Raw genomic sequence first — 19,601 nt, forward strand, 5'->3', positions numbered from 1 at the left:
CACAGGAAATACTAGGAATGGAAGTGCTTACTGTTGATGACTCAAGACAATTTACATACAGCACTTTGGACATATATAAATGATTTATGTTCTCGTAAATAAATGTATTCATATTACTTTTTTATTAACTTTTTGATGTAAGAAAATATATAATTTCAATGTGAAATAGGTAGGCAAACTTAGAATCAAGGTTTTCAGTATTAAAATAGTTCCCATTCTGTATGTTTTCTGTTCACAGAGAGCTCTTGAGATGTGAGGCATCTCTTGCCAGACTTTATTGCCGTATTGCTCTTCTCAACATCTTTGCTCCCAAATCTCCACATACATTTACTCGCCTGTTTCATATTCCTGCCATAAGGGACATCACCTTGGAACACTTGCAGCTGCTTTCAAACCAACTTCTGGCTCCACCTCTGCCTGGTAAAGTAACATTCAAAACATAAAGATGATTATGAGTGTCACCTTCTCTGTAAGGAACAATGACCAGTGATTAATTTTAGTGATTCGATGCTGTTTAAAAATTGGTATTGCAATGAATCAATCTTGCTATAGTCTCAATAATTTGCACATCCCTTTTAGCATTTCAGTAAGATTAAAGCTGGTCACCAGATATTTTTTAATGTTTGACAAAGTTTATAACCAATGTACCAGAGAAAATCATACAAAGCTGAGGCAAGAGTAGGGAATTAGTTTAGGTTTCACCAAATGATATTTTTGTGCTGCCTGAACTCACATTTGTGTCTTAGGCATGGCAAGCAGTGTTCAGGCATTTTATATAATTTGTAGCATGGTATGTATCTCCTATATTGATTCTTGAGAGGAAGAGAAAACTGCTGAATTTTTTACTACATTTTCTTGTCACTTCAGCACTTCCCTTAAGAGAAACTTTCAGTATATGACCATACTGCAGAGCTATAACCTTGGTTGGTGTACATCAGCACCACCATCCCCCTTAATAAAACAGTGCAACGCAGTGATGCTTTATAGGCTTCACTTTTTGGTTTCCAAGCATTGCCAAGGCCTTGCAGATTAATTGGCATTGCAGCTATGTTACATAGATGTTTTGGTTCACTGATGGTGTTAAAAGCTGACAATTATTTTGCAGCCTTTTTTGTGGACTTTGTCTGATCTTGCAGACAATTGCTCATGTTTAAATAAGTGTTTCTTTATGTGGTGGTGTATGAGGGAGTGTTACCATGATGCCCATCATTGTGCCCAGTCCTTCACACATCCTAACACCTAAGCGCTTTTTACCTAGTATCCAACCGCTTCTGTTTTTTGCATCCTAAGAGAGCTTACCTATTATCCCTAATTCTTTATTTGACGAGAGTGGGCACAAACATTGAACTTTCCCTAGCTCAAAGTGTGTGTTGCTTAGCAGACCACAGCAGTGAAAGCACACACTATGTTGTCCACGCAGCACTTGCTCATTAGATAATGGGACTGCACTTTTAAGCATTATTCATCCATACCTTCCAATAGTTTATATATGTGTATGGACACCTTTTTTTATTGATTTAGACACTAGTATGTACTGTAAAAAGTCAACTGTTGATCTGTAAACTACTCCACTTGGTGGATTTAACTTTCTTTAGCTGATATTACCTGTACAGATACTGAAGCCCTCATTGTAGCTGCATCGATAACTCCAATGTAATAGTTTCACATCAAAATTCAACATACAGCAATATATGTGTAAGTCCACAATGCTAAATCATCCTGGGATTGCCACATATTCTCATGTGAAATGTAATTCCCAAACTCTGGGCCTTTATCTGGGGACATAATCTGCCAGGACTTAACCTGATGAATTTCTATTGCTTAGTGTGGCTTGTTGGATGTTAGGTACCATGAAGGAACCCATCATGCAAGGTTATTAGTAGTTTCCTACTGGTGTCAAAAGGGAGATATTTTAGAAGGTTGTGTTGAGTCTTTGAGGTTTGATGGCATAGTTTTAAATAGAGGTCTCAAAAAGAAATCACAATATTGAAGGATGAAGTCTGTTCTGGAGACAATCAGCCTATCCAGGGGTGGCAAATGACCCGTAGGATTCTTAAGTAGAATGTAAAAGTAGGGAATCCAAAGTTTGTCTGTAATAAGGAATTAGCTTTCCTAGTCACTGGTGTTAGACCTTGGCATCCTTGGTGTTGTTTCCCCTAACTTTGTTTTGTCTTCTGATCTCCTGTTTGCTGACTGTTTTTGTTGGGTTTAGGACTCTGGGCACTTTACCAGTGCTGACCAGGGCTAAAGTGCATGTGCTCTTTCCATTGAACAGGTTACCATTGGCTCATTCACAATTGGCATATTTAATTTTCTTATAGGCCTCTAGTAAAGTGCACTAGATGTGCCCAGGGCCTATAAATTAAATTATACTAGTGGGCTTGCATCACTGAACGTGCCACCCACTTAATTAGTGCTTTACGCATGACTCAGGCCTGCCATTGCAGAGCCTTTGTGTGCAGTTTTAAACTGCCATGTCAACCTGGCACATTATCCCTCTTGCCAAGACCAAACCTTTATTTTTAATACATATAAGTCACCCCTTAGGTAGGCCCTGGACAGCCCAAGGGACAGGGTGTAGTATATTTAAAAGCTGGACATGTACTTTTAAGTTTTGCATGTCCTTGTAGTGATAAACTCTTAAATTAGTTTTTCACTGCTGCAAGGACTAGCTCTCCCATAGGTTAACACAGGGATTGCCTTATTACATTTCATAAGTGTAATTTCCAGTTGGGAAGAGATGGGACTCCAATGTTTGGTGTCTCTGGAATCACAATTTAAAATCACAACTTATGGTGAAGTCTGATTTTAAATTGTAGTTATGAAAATGCCACTTTTAGAGAGTTGGCAATTTCTTACTTAAAATTATCTCAAGAATTCTGCCTGTCTCTGAATACACTTCTGGGTGGTGACAGCTGGGCTCTTGTGCATTCCTTCCAGACAGCCACATACTAATGGAGCTTAGGTGGGATTGAGTAGCTATCTGCACGTTGATGGCCCATCCTAGGCAGGATGGGAGGGAGATGCTGACACATAAATTGGCTGGGTCCTGAGCCCTCATAAAGGGTTGAATAGACCTCTGTAGTGTCTGGGCCCATGGCATGAAGGGCAGGGACTTATGTGCACTTCGAAGGCCTCTCTTTGAAGTCTCCCCCACTTCAAAGGCATCACTGGGTATAAGAACTTGAATTCAGACCCTTCCCAATTAGTGCACTTCTGGACCTGGGAACATTCTGCCAGGTAGAAGGACTGCTGTACTGCTGAAGAAACTGTCACTCTGCTGGAACTTTGCTGGACTCCTGCTTTGCTGTTCCTGCACTGTTGCCTGCTGCCCTCCTTGCCTGTGAGTGAGGAGGTCTGGACCTGCATTTCCACATCCCCAAAACCAAAGTGACTCCAAGGGATTTCTGGCTTGTGTCCTGTTCTGAAGTCTCAGGGACATAAAATACTTCACTCCACTCTGCTACAGCTTCTGGACTCTGTGAGTTGTGAGCCATGTGGTGCCAATCCAGTCCTGGGCCCTTGGAAGTGGGTTCTGCACCTGTTTTCTACAGAAATCCACACATCATCACTGTGCAGATCGGCACCGCCACATCTCTCCTAAGCCCCAACGCATCACTGCTGCTGAAGCCAAAGACATCACAGCGCCAACTACATGGGTTACAACCAGTCCATCGCCCTCAATCCCAGCGCATTGCCTTCACATCGCCGGCTGCATGCCTTGATGACAACACATCGCCTTCATTGCAGAGGGTTCAACGCCGCACCACTGTTCAAGGACATCCTTTCACCACCTGCCTGCTTTGTGCAAAGCTACCAGAGGTTGAGCACAATTTATGGTGTTCCTCTGACTTACCCTGACAAGGATTGTGGTTCCTGTTTGAGCAGGGTGCATTCCTCTGCCAGCCTGAAACCCAATTTCTAACAACTAGGTTCTCTATTTCATATCTGATCTCACTAGTAGGGTCTTTATTGAGTACCTTATGTGTCTCATTACTGTGTAGTCATATGCACTCTTTCCTGAAGTCAGATTTATCAACACAGCAGTTACCACACCTTTTTCATCTGGTTTTATCATAATCTCCTGATGATTTTTCTTATTACATTTTAACATATACCAGTAACCATCACATGTGCATACAATGATACAAGGAATTGCAAGTGTATAATGTATATATAAGATCATGCAAAATGAGTAAGCAAGGTGCACAATACTACATGGATCATATTTCGAATTTTAAGACAATTTAAGTTCAGTCCGTAGTTCTATGGAGCACTTGGCCAATACATCACACATACAGTGCTGTGCTGAGGCTATAAAAACACGTTTTTTTTGTGAGAAGTTAGGGGAAGGACTGGAGCAAAACATATAGATACATAATGGACCCTAAATGTCCTTGGGAGTGGAGGTCAGCATAATATTTCCTGACAATAGTAACAATGAACTTTACTTAGCCTGGTAGGGCTACCTGGCGCTCCAGCAGGTCTCCACAGTTGACCATCTTGGATAGTCTCTTTCATTTTTTGCCATAATATACAGACCCATGGCCATGCCCAAGGTAAGTGTAAAAAAACATGCATTTGGGGACTTAAACCTAATGCACACTGACGTCACATTTTTTCACGCTAAGAAGGGAATAAAATATTATCCAGTATTGGATCTTTCATAGATACACCTGCTTAAATCATTCTCTGTCGTCGAAGTAGGAGTCCCACGGTACCATAAAATATCAGTATGTATCATTACCATAGGCCTTAATGACAACAGACCATCTCTTTCACAACATATTCATATCCTTTTGTAAAAGGAACCAAACTTAAACCATGAACAATCAGGCGACAGCACCTTCTAGAACACTCCCCAGAGGCAGTTTCCCTCAGATTTTCTAACGCATGTTGTGTGAAGGGAGTCTCCCTGAGCTCTGCTCAGTTTTTGTGCCTTTGCTTCAACCAAGAATTTATATAGCTATGTTTGATGCTTCCAAAAAGGTTAAAGTCGTTTTGCTGTTGTACTGAAATTGGCCTTATGATTTTTTTTAAAGCTTTTATTGTGTGTAAAGAAAATTTGTTTTACATGTGGTTTTCTTTGAAACTCCAAATCTATAAATCCATAAATTGGAAAATTAAATTTCACTCAGAGGCGACCTTCTCACAAACGAGGCAGGTCAGGTCCTGCATCTAAACCTTTAGAGTCTTCACCTTCATGCCTGAATCTTTAGTGTTGGAACATGAGTTCCTTTGAACCACCCTCAGATGTGGTCAATGTCTTTTGTTACCTAGTACGTTTGGGTGGATGTTGATCCCCTCAAGACGTTCTTGTCTGCAGTGTTGCATTTCCCATTATCTCTTGCAAGGCTTTGCTGTAGGCATAGTTGAAAAGTATATGTTTTGGCCCTTTTTGTTTGATTGCCAGATCAACCTCCATTGTTTAAATCACTTATTGTTATGCAGTTTCTGAAGGGGCTGACATATTTGTTTTTCCCTTCTCCCTTTGTGATGCCTCAGTGGGACCTTATTTGGGTACTCGCTTTCTTGATGTGTTCTCACTTTGAACCCATGCACAGTCCTTGTGACTTCTGACTTTAAAGAATGTTTTTGTCCTTCTAAGCATGTCAGCAAGACGTGCTAGTGAGCTGTCTTCCCTGTCTATTTAACCTGTAATCACTGTGTCAAGCTATTTCTGTATGCAAGGACGTCCTTTCTTCCTAAATTGGTCACTCCTTTTCCAGCAGGCCAGTCCATTACCTTGCTGACATGCTTTTCACTCCTTCATCCTACCTAGAATAAAATACAAGTCTCTCCTACCTCTACAGTCTGATAGAGACTTATAGGCGGAGATTCCCTACGTTTGAATTTTCCCAGGTTATGAATCGATCTACAAGACCTTTGGTGAGCAGTACCCCTGAGTGCCGGTAGGTGGCGTTGATCAGCTCCACACGGCACCACCCAGGAATTTTGTCTGCCTAGAACAGAAATGGACCTGGAGGGGGAAGTATAACCCTAGACTTCCACTGTGGCTGTGATGCCTCAGTGGGACCTTATTTGGGTACTCGCTTTCTTGATGTGTTCTCACTTTGAACCCATGCACAGTCCTTGTGACTTCTGACTTTAAAGAATGTTTTTGTCCTTCTAAGCATGTCAGCAAGACGTGCTAGTGAGCTGTCTTCCCTGTCTATTTAACCTGTAATCACTGTGTCAAGCTATTTCTGTATGCAAGGACGTCCTTTCTTCCTAAATTGGTCACTCCTTTTCCAGCAGGCCAGTATATTACCTTGCTCACATGCTTTTCACTCCTTCATCCTACCTAGAATAAAATACAGGTCTCTCCTACCTCTACAGTCTGATAGAGACTTATAGGCGGAGATTCCCTACGTTTGAATTTTCCCAGGTTATGAATCGATCTACAAGACCTTTGGTGAGCAGTACCCCTGAGTGCCGGTAGGTGGCGTTGATCAACTCCACACGGCACCACCCAGGAATTTTGTCTGCCTAGAACACAAATGGACCTGGAGGGGGAAGTATAACCCTAGACTTCCACTGTGGCGTTTATACATATTCCCATGTATGTGTTTTTTTAACAAAAAACATTTACTTTGTAACAGATGCTCAGTTTGGTATTAAAATAATAGTAACACTACTGTAGTGGTGCAGTGCCCGTGATCAGGTGAAATAGTGCATGAGTGCTATACAAAATATATACATGACTGGAAGTAACGAATCCAACATGTAGGAGGCTGGAACAGTGTGTGGTGGACACCTATGGTGTTACACCTTATGCTGGGTCCAAGCAACCCTCATTAGATAGTTTTACAGCATTTAGGTAGCCAGGGCTTTCTTGTGGTAGCTGTGATGAGCACCCAAGACTTATCTAGGCTAAGTGTGAAGCACTTGGAATACCACAGTAGTCACACAGTAACTTATCACTCATAAAAGGAACCACACAGTGTTGCAAAAATAAAATAAAAATAAAGGTACGTTATTACAGGAACACTGAACTAGATTACTATAGGCAAACACCCTTCTGGAGGTACGTACACACAAAATATACACAGGTAAGTATTGGGAAATACTATAAAATAGCAAGGGACCTATAGGGTCGCCAAACCGTACACTTAAAAAATGGAATGCAGAACGGATCCCCCACCTGAGAATACTGAGTAGTTAGCCAAGGGCTGGGAGAGAGTGGAACCCCAAGAGTTAGGTATCTAGAAGAACCCCAGCGACCAGGAGAGGAGAGGTTAAGTTAACTGGTAGTCCCATAGGCTACCATGGGGACTCATAAATTAAATGTTGCAAAAGCAGGACCAGGCCGGTGGAACCCAACAGTAGATTCTGGATGAAGAGGACCTGCAAAGGAAGGAGTCGGAGTCCATTCCACAGAGGAGTGTCCAGGTGGGAGAGGAGGCAATTCCCACCCTTCTGTGAGTGAAGATCCAGATCGGCAAAGATGGATTAAGCCCAGCTGCAGTCCCATGAGCTCCTGAGAAGTCCCTGACGTCGCCTAGGAGCTGTCCCTCGACAGTCGCCAGATTGCAGACAGGTCAGTAGTCAGGAGGACCACCAACAAGCACAAGCAAATGCAACTGCAACTGTTTGAGATTTGCAGAGCTGTAGAGGACCAGGAAGGCTCTGGGTACTCAACCCTTGGAGGGGAGTCCGAGCTGATCCTGAAATGACAGGAGAGCCAGCAGAAGCAGTTGGAGCACCAACGAACAACCGACTGGCAGCAGGCACAATAAGTTGCAGTGAGTCCCAGTCAGCACACCTAAAGAGGAATACCTCGTCGCTGGAGCAGCAAAGAGGAGACTGTCCTTGCAGAGTTGGAGTGCTGGCGTCTAGGGCTGCCTGGAGTTGTCAAGTCTTGGTTGCTGCAACAGCCACGGTGCACAGGGGTTCTGTCTTGGAGAAAGAGGCAAGGGCTCACTGTCTCCCAAGTTGGACAGAAGGCAGAGAGGATCCAGAGGACCCCTCAGAACCACTACCTGTGCTGGCGAATCTTCTCAGGTCCAGAGGATAGCAGATACCAGCAGCTGCACGTTGTTGCCTTAGGTGCCTGCGGATGCAGGGAAGTGACCCCTTCACTCCAAGGGAGATTCCTTCTTGCTTCTTTGGTGCACCTGAAGTCTTGCTGACCCCAGAGAATGCACAGCCGTGGAAATGTTGCAGTTTGCTGAAAGAAGCCACAGAAACAATGTTGCAAGTACAGGTCGTCTCAGGCGTTTGCTTTCCTGTTCGGTTCCTGTGAAGTCCAACAGCAGTCCCGGTGGCCAAGAGCAGATGTCTTTGCAGAGAGGTCCAGGTGGAGTCTTGCACGATGATTCTGGGGACCCACCTGCAAGGAAATCCCTAAATAACCCAAAAGGGGGTTGGTCACTCTGTAGGGTGACCATCTATCAGAGGGGGACACTGACGTCAGCTTCCTAACCTGACCAGTCATATGCTCCCAGGGGCCTCTGCATATCTTGTTTTAAAGATGGCAGAATCAAGTGGCCACCTGGAGGAGCTCTGGGCATCACCCTTGGAGTGGTGACGGGCAGGGAAGTGGTCACTTCCCTTTCCTTTGTGCAGTTTCGCACTTGAGCAGGGACTGGGGGGTGGGGGACGGGGGGGTTGGATTTGTGCAAACCAGATTATGCAAGGAGGGCACCAAATGTGCTCTTCACAGCAGTCTGGTGGCGTGGGGAGGCTACCCCTTCCCAGCCCAGTAACACCTATTTCCAAGGGAGAGGAAGTTGCATCCCCTCTCCCACAGGAAATCCTTTTTTATGCCTTTCCCTGGTTGAGCTGGTCAAGCAGCAGGAGGGCAGAATCCTGTGTGAGGGGCTGCAGCAGTGCGGGCTGACCCTGAAAGATTGGTAGGAGCAGTACTGGGGGGGTTCTCTAAGGAGCCCTCAAAGTGCATGGAATCATGCCAACAATTCTGGTGTCAGTATTGAGGTATGATTCCGACATGCTTGATACCAAACATGCCTAGGTTCGGAGTTAGCATCATGTAGCTGGGCAACAGGTAGTGATGTATGGCCAGTACTTAGATAAAATGGCTTCCCTGCACTTACAAAGTCCAGGGGATTGGAGCTGGAGTTTGTAGGGGCACCGCTTCTCTTGCGGGGTGCCCCCACACACAGGGACATGCACCTTGCCCTTTTGGCTGGAAGGGCCTACCATAGGGGTGACTTACAGTGACCTGGTGTAGTGACCAGCAGTGAAAGGATGCATGCACTTCTTTTTACACAGACTGCAAATGGCAGGCTGCAGACACATTTTGCATGGGCTCCCATGTTTGGCATAATACATGCTGCAGCCCATGGGTGACCCATGGTGTACCAATTCCTTGGGTACTTTGGTACCACATACTATGGACTTACAAGGGTACACCGGTATGCCAGTTGTGGGGTGTAAGCAGTACCAAAGCAACAAAATGTGGAGGAGAGCACAATCACTGGCGTCCTGCTTAGCAGGATCCCAGTGAAAACACTCTAAGCACACTGACATCAAGGAGAAAGTGGGGGGAAACATGCCAGAAAGAGGGTACTTTCCTACAGTGAAGACTAACATGTTGATATAAGTGCTACAGCTGGGAGCTTCCTTTTCCAAACCTCTGCTCCCTTTCACTGAAGCACTAACAGATGTCCTACTGGGAACCTGGTCCAAACCCAGCACAGGGGCTCTTGTAAATAGGACAATTGCCCGCTGCCACCACCTTGCACCTGGGGACATAAACTACCTCACCCAACACCCCACCCCTGAGAGCTAGTGGTCCAAGCCTCTTCCTTCTATCGTGCGTTCACTGCTGCACCCCCAAACTGGGAATCCAAGAGGCTGGATAGCTTCGGAAAGAAGATGTTTTCTTCCACCAGCCATGCATCGCGATCAGTGAATACCACATGCTTATTGAGCCGCTATCCCCTCACTTTGTGGGACATGGTTGGCAAGTGCTGCCACAGGTTCTGGAGGCGGCCTGGGCAGTTCTCTCCCAAGCGTCAAGGACGGTAGACGCAGCAAAGTTCCAGATTTGCTATGATTTAAATACGACCCACTCACTGGGCAGGGCTGTTTCCATGATGGTGGAACATCTGCCTCTTAACGGGATGTCCCGGCTTCCCTCATGGACATGCCCTTTGATGGCAACTGTCTCTTAGGAGACAAGGCAGACTGCGCAGAAAACCTTTAAGGATGGCTACGGCCAAGTCCAAGGCCCTTCAGCTGCCCAGTGTCATCCCCAGTCTGCCTTTCACTCCTTTCCTGGCTGCGTAAGGGGTTTTAAACTGTGCCAACCCTATTTCAGCCACTGTCCTGTGCAAACTTATGCGTGGCGCAGTTCATACTGACCCCGTGGGTCAGGTAACAAGAGGTCTGTTACAACCATGACCCCTCCAGACGCATCGCCTAAGCCCTCCTAGTCTTACCCTGCGCGTCAAGTTGGTGACGGAATCAGCCATCTTCTTCACCACTGGCAGTTCATAACATCGGACAGGTGAGTCTTAAGATCAATTGGGGGGTTAATCCCGCCCCATCAAATTCTCCCCCCACGCCTTCGTCTCATGACCAGCTGATGAAAGATCATTTATCTTTGCTCCTCAAGAAAGTCATAGCTCTCTTGGCCAAAGGAGCAATAGAGAGGGTTCCGGTGTTAGAAGTAGGCAGTGGTTGCTATTTACGCTACTTTCTGTTTCCCCCCAAAAAACAAAGGTCTTTGCCATATGCTAGATTTACGAACCCTCAACCTTTTCCACAAAAAGGGGAAGTGCAAAATGCTCACATTGGCTCAGGTCTTGTCTGACCTGGACCCTGAAAGACTGGATGGTAGCGTTAGACTTGAAGTACTGTTACTGCCACATTGCTGTCCTGCCTGCCCACAGATGTTACCTGCAGTTTATGGTAGGATACGATCACTTTCAGTACACTATCCCCTCTTGGGCCTTACCAGAGCCCCTTGGGTGTTCACCAAGGTGATGGCGGTGGTCGTAGCTGATCTGCGGAGATCAGGTGTGCCAGTCTTGCCCTATTTTGACGACTGACTGTTGAGAGCAGGCTCGCCTCAGGCTGTCATCTCCACCTCCACATTACAGTGAACCGCCTGCACTCGCTGGGGTTCACTGTCAACATGCCAAAGTCACACATGACTCCCTTTCAGATGCTTCCTTTCATCAGAGCTATTCTGGACAAGACGTAGTTTTGGGCTTATCCTCCTGAGTAACAAGTCCAGGATATTCAGACTATGATATAGATGTTTCAGCCTCTATATTGGATTTTGGTGAGGATGACTCTGAGGCTCCTGGGCCTCATGAACTCCTGCGTCCTCCTGGTGACACATGCCAGATGGCATATGCGAGCTCTGCAGTGGGACCTGACGCTGCAGTGGGTGCAGCATCAGGGGAATCTCTGAGACATGGCCCAGATCTCAGAGGGAACTGCAAAGGACATCCAGTGGTAATTAACAAACCACGATTGGGTCAGAGGCAGACCCCTATCCTTTCCCCAACCAGATCTCACAGTAGTGACAGATACATCACTCCTGTGATGGGGCGACAACCTGGCAGACGTTGAGATTAGAGGACTCTGGTCCCAGCCGGAATCCACATCAATATATTGGAGCTCCCTTCAATCCAACTGGCATTGAAAGCCTTTCTACACTCCATCAGGGGAAGGCTGGTGCCGGTGTTTACGTACAACAGCAGCGCCATACGGTACTGCAACAAACATGGTGGGGTCAAGGACCCTTTGTCAAGAGGCCCTGTGTCTCTGAACAAGGCTGAAACAGCAGGGCATATCCCTTGTGATTCAACACCTGGCAGCTTCTCTGAACGCCAGAGCGGACGAACTCAGCTGTCGATGCATAGCGGATCACGAATGGTGTCTCCATCCGGAAGTGGCACATAGTCTCTTTCAGCAGTGGAGAGAGCCTTGGTTAGATCTCTTCGCCTACATTGAAAATGTGCAATGTCAGCAGTTTAGTGTACTAGAGTTTCCAAGGTGGCTCTCGCCTGGAGACGCTTTTCATCTTGATTGGAGCTCAGGCCTTCTGTCTCCCTTTCCGCCCATACCACTCCTCCTTTTCCAGTTCTCAAGAAGATCAGGAACAACCGGGCCCAAGTCATGTTTGTGGCTCCGGACTCGGCACAGAGAGTGTGTCATCCCTAGCTTCTCCACATGACCATCGATCCTCCAATCAGTCTGCCCCTTCAGGAGAATCATCTGTTGCACCAGCAGGGTAGAGTCCTCCACCTGAAACTGTCAACTCTCTGCCTTCTTTCATTACAATTGAGTAGTGACAGTTGACAGCTTTCGACCTCCTTCCCTAAGTCTGCAATTTTGTTCTGGCAGCCAGATGTCCCTCCAACAAAACAGTATACGCCTGCCGGTGGAAACTCTGTGTATCATATTGTACAGGGAAGTTCGTTTACCCACTTTCTGCTTCCTTTTCTGGTGTCCTTCTTTTTATTCTTACCCTTGCCCAGCAGGGCTCTTCTCTGGACACTTTGAAGGGTTACTGTAGGAAAGTGCCCTTGTTGGCATGGTTACTCTCCCACGTTTTGCCTGATATTAATGCCAACGTGACTGAGATGGGATCCTGCTAGCCAGGCCCCAGCACCAGTGTTCTTTTCCAAAAACTGTAGCATTGTTCCCACAATTGGCACACCCGTAGCACACAGTTAAGTCCCTTGTACAAGGTAACCGTGGTACCAAGGGCCCTGTGGCCAGGGAAGTTTCCCAAGGGCTGCAGCATGTATTTTGCCACACTGGGGGACCTGTCACCCAGCACATGCGTACTGCCTCTACAGCTTGTGTGTGCTGGTGGAGAGAAAAAGGCAAAGTCGACATGGGCCCCCTCTCAGGGTGCCATGCCCACAAACCACTGCCTGTGGCATAGGTATGTCACCCCTCTAGCAGCTCTTACAGTCCTAAGGCAGGGAGCACTATACCACAGGTGAGGGCATAGCTGCATGAGCACTATCCCCCTACAGTGTCTAAGCAAAACCTTAGACATTGTAAGTGCAGGGTAGCCATAAAGAGTATATGGTCTGGGAGTTTGTCAAACACAAACTCTACAGCTCCATAATGGCTTCACTGAATACTGGATGTTTTGTATCAAACTTCTCAGCACAATAAACCCACGCTGATGCCAGTGTGGGATTTATTGAAAAATGCACCAAGAGGGCATCTTAGAGATGCCCCTGTATGTTAGCCAATCTGCTAATGCAGGACCGACCAGCCTGTGCCAGCTGGCCACTTCCAGACAAGTTTCTGACCACATGGGGTGAGAGCCTTTGTGCTCTCTGTGGCCAGAAACAAAGCCTTCACTGGGTGGAGGTGCTTCACACCTCCCCCCTGCAGGAACTGTAACACCTGACACACTGCCTCAAAGGCGCGGGACTCTTATTACAGTGCCCCCAGGGCACTCCAGATAGTGGAGATGCCTGCTCTCCTCTCCCCTCCCCCCACCAGGCGAAGCCCCACTTTTGGCATGAGTAATTAGAGAAAACAAGGAGTGGCCACCTCAGCTGAGTTTACCCCCTCTGTGCATAATCCACCATTTTAGTTTGAACGACAGGGACCAAAGGGTAAGGCCTGTGTCCCCTCCCCAAAGGGATTGGACACAAGAAGGGTGTACCCACCCTCAGACCCCTGTAAAGCCCCTAATCCAGGATTTAAGAGGTCCCCTGAACCTAGGTCATCAGATTCCTGGCAACCTCAGAAGAAAGAAGACAGAAGAAGGGCTGCTAAGCTGGCCCCCAGCAGAGAAGACTGAAGACGCAAACTGACTTGGCCTGAGCCCTACCGGCCTGTCTCCAGCTTCAAAAGCCCTACAAAAAGAAGGCAACGCATCCTTCAGGGCCGGTGACCTCTGAAAAGCCTCCATAGGACTGTGTGCACCCCAGAGGACCAAGAACTACCCTGGACAGTGGCCCTGTCCAAGACGAAACTCCATCCAAGGACTCCAGAGACTCCCCTCATCCGCAAGTCCTGCGCACTCTGAACTCGACACCCACAGCCCATGTCCAGGTGGCCCAGCTGATTAGAGCTGACTAGAGCTGGTCCCTAAGCTAATCTCAGCAGGGGCCCACCCTGGGTTGATACCTGAAGCCTGGATCTGTAGGACCCCCCTGATCGCGACAGCACCAGGTGAAGATTCCAGACGCCTAAAGGTACTCCTGAACCCGCAGCCCCATGGCCTTGGGGAGTCCGACCTTCTGTGCAGCAACGTCCAGCAGGTGGCCCCCCTCCTTGCCTACCCTTTGGTTTCCTGGAACCAACTCCCTGGACTTCACCTGCAGCATCTTTGTGGCCCCTGGGGTCCCCCCATAGGAAACCATTGGGAGCCTGACACTGTGTGCGCACCCTGCACCCGGCCGCCCCTGCACCGCTGATGGGTGTGTGTTTGGTGCTGACCTGTGGCCCCCAGGTGCTCCTCTAAACCCCCCAGGTCTGCCCTCCAAAGACACGGGTACTTACTTGCAAGCAGGCCTGATTCCAAGTGCCTCCAATCTCCTTAGGAGCCCATGTCAAATTGACCTCAAATTTAACCTCTGCACCCAGCCAGCCCCGTATTGATGGTGGTGGGTGTTTGGGGTTAACTTGAACCCCCACCTTGGACATCCTAACCCCAGGAGACTGGAACTGTAAGACTTGTACTTACCTCAAAAGCGTACTAACTTTTCTTCCCCAGAACTGTTTCAGTAAAGTGCAGTGTGTCAACTTTTAAAACAGATTATTGTTATTTATTCAAAAACCGTATAACTTGCCAAATTCAAACGAAGGGATATTGATACATATGTTGGATACTTACTTGCAAATGTACTTACTTGCAACTTGAATGTTGTGGTTCTATAAATGTAACAAAATATATTTTTGCTATATAAAAACCATTGGCCCGGAGTTAGTCATTGAGTGTGTGCTTTACTTTATTGCCTGTGTATGTAGAACTAATGCTTTGCCCTACCCTCTGATAAACCTAACTGCTCGACCACACTACCACAGAAGAGAGCATTAGTATTATCTGCATTAGCCTCTGTTAAGCCTCTGGGGATTCCCTGGATTCTGTGCACACTATATCTAATTTTGATATAGTATACGCAGAGCAAGCTTCTTACAGTTACCTTTCCGCTCTGTCTGCCTTCTTGCGACTGCCTGACCAATCCTCCATATCTAAGTCCCCTATTGTAAGTATGTTGCTCAAGAGTCTGGTACATATGTTTCCCCCTTCTCCTCTTATTATGCCTCAGTTGGACCTGAATCTGGTTGTCACATCCTTTGTGTGTGCTCCTTTCGAGCCTATCCATAATTGTTCCCTTCGGCTGCTCACAATTAAAACAGCAGTTCTAGTGGCAATAACATCTGCCTAGAGGGTGATTGAGTTACAGGTTTTGTCATCCAGGTCTCCATTCCTGTGTGTTTTCCCATACAAATTTGTGCTTCACTCTAAGGCCTCTTTCTTACGAAAGTCGTAACACCATTCCATGTGGGCCAATCCATCGCCTTGCCTCTTTTCTATGCTCCACCACATCCCTGAAAAGAAGATGAGTGACTCCACCGTCCGGATCCAAAAAGAGCATTGTCTTTCTTCCTTGACTGCACACAAGCATTCTGGGTGGATGACCAACTCTTCATTGGGTAGGTTGGGAGCCAAGAAAAGTCTGGCGGTGCAGAAATGGACCATCTCTCAATGGGTCGTTCTAAGTATCAAAATCTGCTAAGCACTGGCCAAGAAGCAACCACTTGAGGGTTTGCAAGCTCATTCCACCAGAGTTAAAGCCACAACCACTGCGTTAGCACATGGAGTCCACGTCGTGGACATCTGCCAGGCTTCAACGTGGGCTTCCCTGCACACGTTTACGAAACACTTCTGCTTGGACAGTTAAGTCTGCAGGGGTGGGCATTTTGCCCATTGGGTCCAGTCTGCCAACGCGGACAGTACTGTTTGGGTATCTATTCAAAGATAAGGAATCTGTGGCTAGAAGTCCGTATCAGATGAAAAAGTTACTTAACTTTTGTATCGGTTTATCTGGTAGAGACAACACCTAGATGCAGATTCCTTGCCAACCCACCTATCCTCTCTCTCTGGACAAATTTCTAGGGTAATGGATATCCCTTTCCAGGGCCCTAGTTTGGTCCCACCAGTGCCCATGCACTTCATGGCTCTGCGCTCCTAGTGTGCAAAGTCGTGAAAGGAACTGACTTCAGTGTGCTGAGGTGGCGCCTATATAGGTGATGCATACGCCACTTCCAGAGAGGATGACGCCGACGATGCTGCACGGAGCTAATTAATCCACTGCTCACGAAAAATCTTCCGGCTAGATATTGTCTCTGCCAGATAATGCATTACCAAAGGTGCAAGAAGTCCTTTTTTTTTTCTTTTTTTTTCCATAAGGTTCCAATCTGGTTTCATACACTGTACATTATGCCAATCTTATCAGCCTTGTCTCCGCTTCCAGGAGTATGGAGAAAAGGCTGTGGAATGGACACTTCTGCAGCTTCATGATGTAAATTAGACGCCTGGAGCAGCTTCATGATGTAAATTATACACCTGGAGCTGTGGTGCAGGAGAGGTGTTATCGTCTTCAGATCTAATCTGGAGCCTGACAGGATTCAAGAGGTTAGTAATCTGTAGGTAGGTAAGGGTATCCACCAGAAATATTGTTATTGAAGACAATTAAGACTTAACCATATCTACAGAGTTTTTACCAATTACTCTGTAAGAAATAAATTGTATGTGTATATATATATATATATATATATATCACATGGAGATGAACTCCACTGGCAATAACCAGTGTGTAATTATGATCACTTCAGAGTTTCCAATGAAAAGGTATGTTGTGTTTTGATAGTACCTTTGAATAAGTTCCACAATTCTTTCTTTAAAATAAAAAGCTATCCTTTTTGGTTTCAGCATGCGAGGCTTTGTGCAGATTTGCCTAGGGTGAGGAGTGAAAATAAAAGGGTGGATGGAAAAGTGGTGTTTACCGTTTTAGCACCCATCTATGGTCTCTTCTTAAGAAAGAAAAATGATGACCAGAATTACACCAAACTTTGTACGAATCTCAAACTTTACTCAGAGAAGTGCTTTTGTTTAGTTTGGTGTAAAGCCACAGTAGGCTTTGAGAAATTAGTGTTAACAAAAATGTGTTATTGGTCTTGAGAAGGTCAGAAAGTTAGAGTTCAAAAGGAGGGTTTTTTATTTGCCTCTATCTTTACTGATATCTGACAAATTTACACAAAATACAGTTAATGCTCTGTATGCCTAGCTTACTCTGTATTTTTAAATTTGTTCTGATTCTTCAAGGGCGAGCACATTTAAATGTAGGGTCAAAAAAGTTAATATTCTAATAACTGTAGAATCATTTGACAAGTTCAAATGAAAACTAAAATACATTTTACATATCTGATAGAGACTTCTAACCACTGATTCCTTACCTTAGACTTATCCCCGGGTGGCAGACGGAACCAGAATTTTTTTGTGAGCAGTATCAGGTGGCGTTGTTTGGCTCGCTCCATGTGGCATCGTCAATGTCAGAAGTTACATGGCCATGCCCATATAGATGCCGGCATTGCTCGATGACGTCAGTTGCATTCTTTTTCGCGCCAGTCAGAGCAGATCTCAAGAAGAGGTACCTATAGTCACTTTTTGACTGACCTTTTCCGACCCTTTTGTCAAAGATTTTTGAGACTTTGTCTCCTGGTGTGGCAGCAATGTCTGCAAGGAAGGCTGGTTTCAATCCCTGTTGCACCTTCACCGGCAGATGTCAGTGATGGATTCACACCTTGTTTGCATGTGATGCCTCAAGCACTACTGCGATATCAAGACCTGCTTCGATTGTTGTTCTATGCACCCCAAAACCTTAAGGAAGTGGTCACTCAAGCTCCTTGCTGCTCGACGTGCGACACTGCAACAGTCTTGATCCTGGTCTAGAGGAAGGTCCACGGATTGGTTGCGGAGCCACTCCAAGCGCTTGTTGTCGAAGCTGTTCGGGTAAATCCCACAAACCAAAAAAGAGCAAAAAGTCAAGGAGGTCTCAGACTTCAACCTGTCCGTCAAAGTCATCCAATGAGATGAGGGACTAAGTCATCCTTGTGGCTCCCCACTGGGCTTGGAGTGTCTAGTATCCTGAGCTGTTGAGCTGTTTTTTCTTATGGGTAGTGACTGCTCACCCTTAGGGTTGTCAACACTCCTCCCTCCTTGTTTCCTGACTCTTTTTAAAGGTACATGTATTGAATTATAGCCTATTATTCACTAGTGGTTTAATAAATAAAATGTTGACACTCTGGTTGAGCATCAGTTTGCCTGGGGCATTGATTCTCCCTGACTGGAGATCCCTGCACCAGCGATCAGACAGATGTTCCAGGTATGGCGAATTGCCAACCCTGGCCTCCAGGTTGTGACATGCCTCATTTCCACCACCATCAGTGGTATGTTGCAGTGTAATCCATGCAGGCAGCCCCTGGCACCTTAGGTAGTGCCCTGGGCTACCCATCAATCAGGCGGTCACCTCCCACTTCCCATCATGTCCCAGGTTGTTGTAAGGTCAGGAGCCTTGCATACCCCATCCTGTGATGTTAGGAAAGAGTGTGGTGAAATGGCAAGAAGCTGATAGTTGAAACTTGTACATCCCCAAGGGCAAGGATGATTGGGCAGCCAAGCGCATGACATAATTGATTTCTCAGAGAAACCGTGGTTACTCAGGTCTCATCCGTTTCTCTCAGTTACATTAGTCTCACATACACAATGACAAATAGAGGCAGTATATGTTTCAATAAGAGTTTAATGAAGCAACTGCATCTAAGATAGCAAAGCATGTGCTGCAATAACCAGGACGATACAGCATGATAAGATTAAAATGGTGACAAGGAGAGTAAAGCATAGAAATAACGCTACCATATTGTCACTAGAGTCAATAGACTAATTCCTACCTAGGCTATAATAGAGCACAGCGTGTTAAGGTCTAATTCAGCGCTTGAGGTTCCCCTGGGAAGACATCATCCCCCATACCTGAGCAAAGGACTTAAGTCTGCATCTGCAGCTGTAGCGAAGTGTTCAGCAGTCAGCAAACAGTTGTGGTTGTCTGGCTGGAATTTCGCTCTAACGTATAAGGGACAAGGAAGTGTTTGTATAATAAAACAGCTGAGGTTCTGAGAAGATGTCCCTACGTACGGAAGTTTGTTTTTCTGTGAATGTCAGAGACAAAACTTGTACCACGTTCACCGGCAACCTATCTTACTGTAGCCTTGAAAGAAGCACAGGGTAAGCAAGAATGTCTTGTTTGAGAACGTAGTGCTGGCCTAGGCAAAATCAGCTAGATGGAGAGAAATAAAACAAGACTGCCAAAGTGGCGATTGTAAGAACAATAAAATGAAGCTGAATAAAATATATCTAGGTTAAAGTGCACAGCAGCAGACCTTTAGTATGCTAAAATAACGTGCATGGAGCTATAACTAAAATGGCTACACAACACTCTCCCCTTGTCGGTTGAAGGTGGTTCAAAGCCTAAATATACATAAAAGCTACTAAGACTCAACCTAAGATATATATATATGTAAAAATGTTCAATAATGACAAGTTAAAAGGACACATGAGCATATAAAGAGACAATTTAAAATGTTAA

At 45.9% G+C, this 19,601-nt stretch overlaps 1 protein-coding gene across 5 annotated transcripts in view; it reads left to right on the plus strand.

Moving 5' to 3' along the window:
* HECTD4 (HECT domain E3 ubiquitin protein ligase 4) overlaps positions 1-19,601 on the plus strand; it is a 1,724,100-nt gene that overhangs the window by 1,215,368 nt on the left and 489,131 nt on the right. For all 5 annotated transcript variants that reach the window (XR_011199486.1, XM_069214810.1, XM_069214812.1 and 2 more), the window contains exon 56: positions 239-420. Coding sequence is in view for 4 of the 5 variants with exons in the window: in XM_069214810.1 (XP_069070911.1) it covers positions 239-420 (182 nt within the window). In the remaining variant the exon portion in view is untranslated. The remainder of the gene's footprint in view (positions 1-238; positions 421-19,601) is intronic.

This window comes from Pleurodeles waltl, chromosome 11 (genome assembly GCF_031143425.1).
Source record: "Pleurodeles waltl isolate 20211129_DDA chromosome 11, aPleWal1.hap1.20221129, whole genome shotgun sequence".
In the NCBI taxonomy this organism is placed as follows: Eukaryota; Metazoa; Chordata; class Amphibia; order Caudata; family Salamandridae; genus Pleurodeles; species Pleurodeles waltl.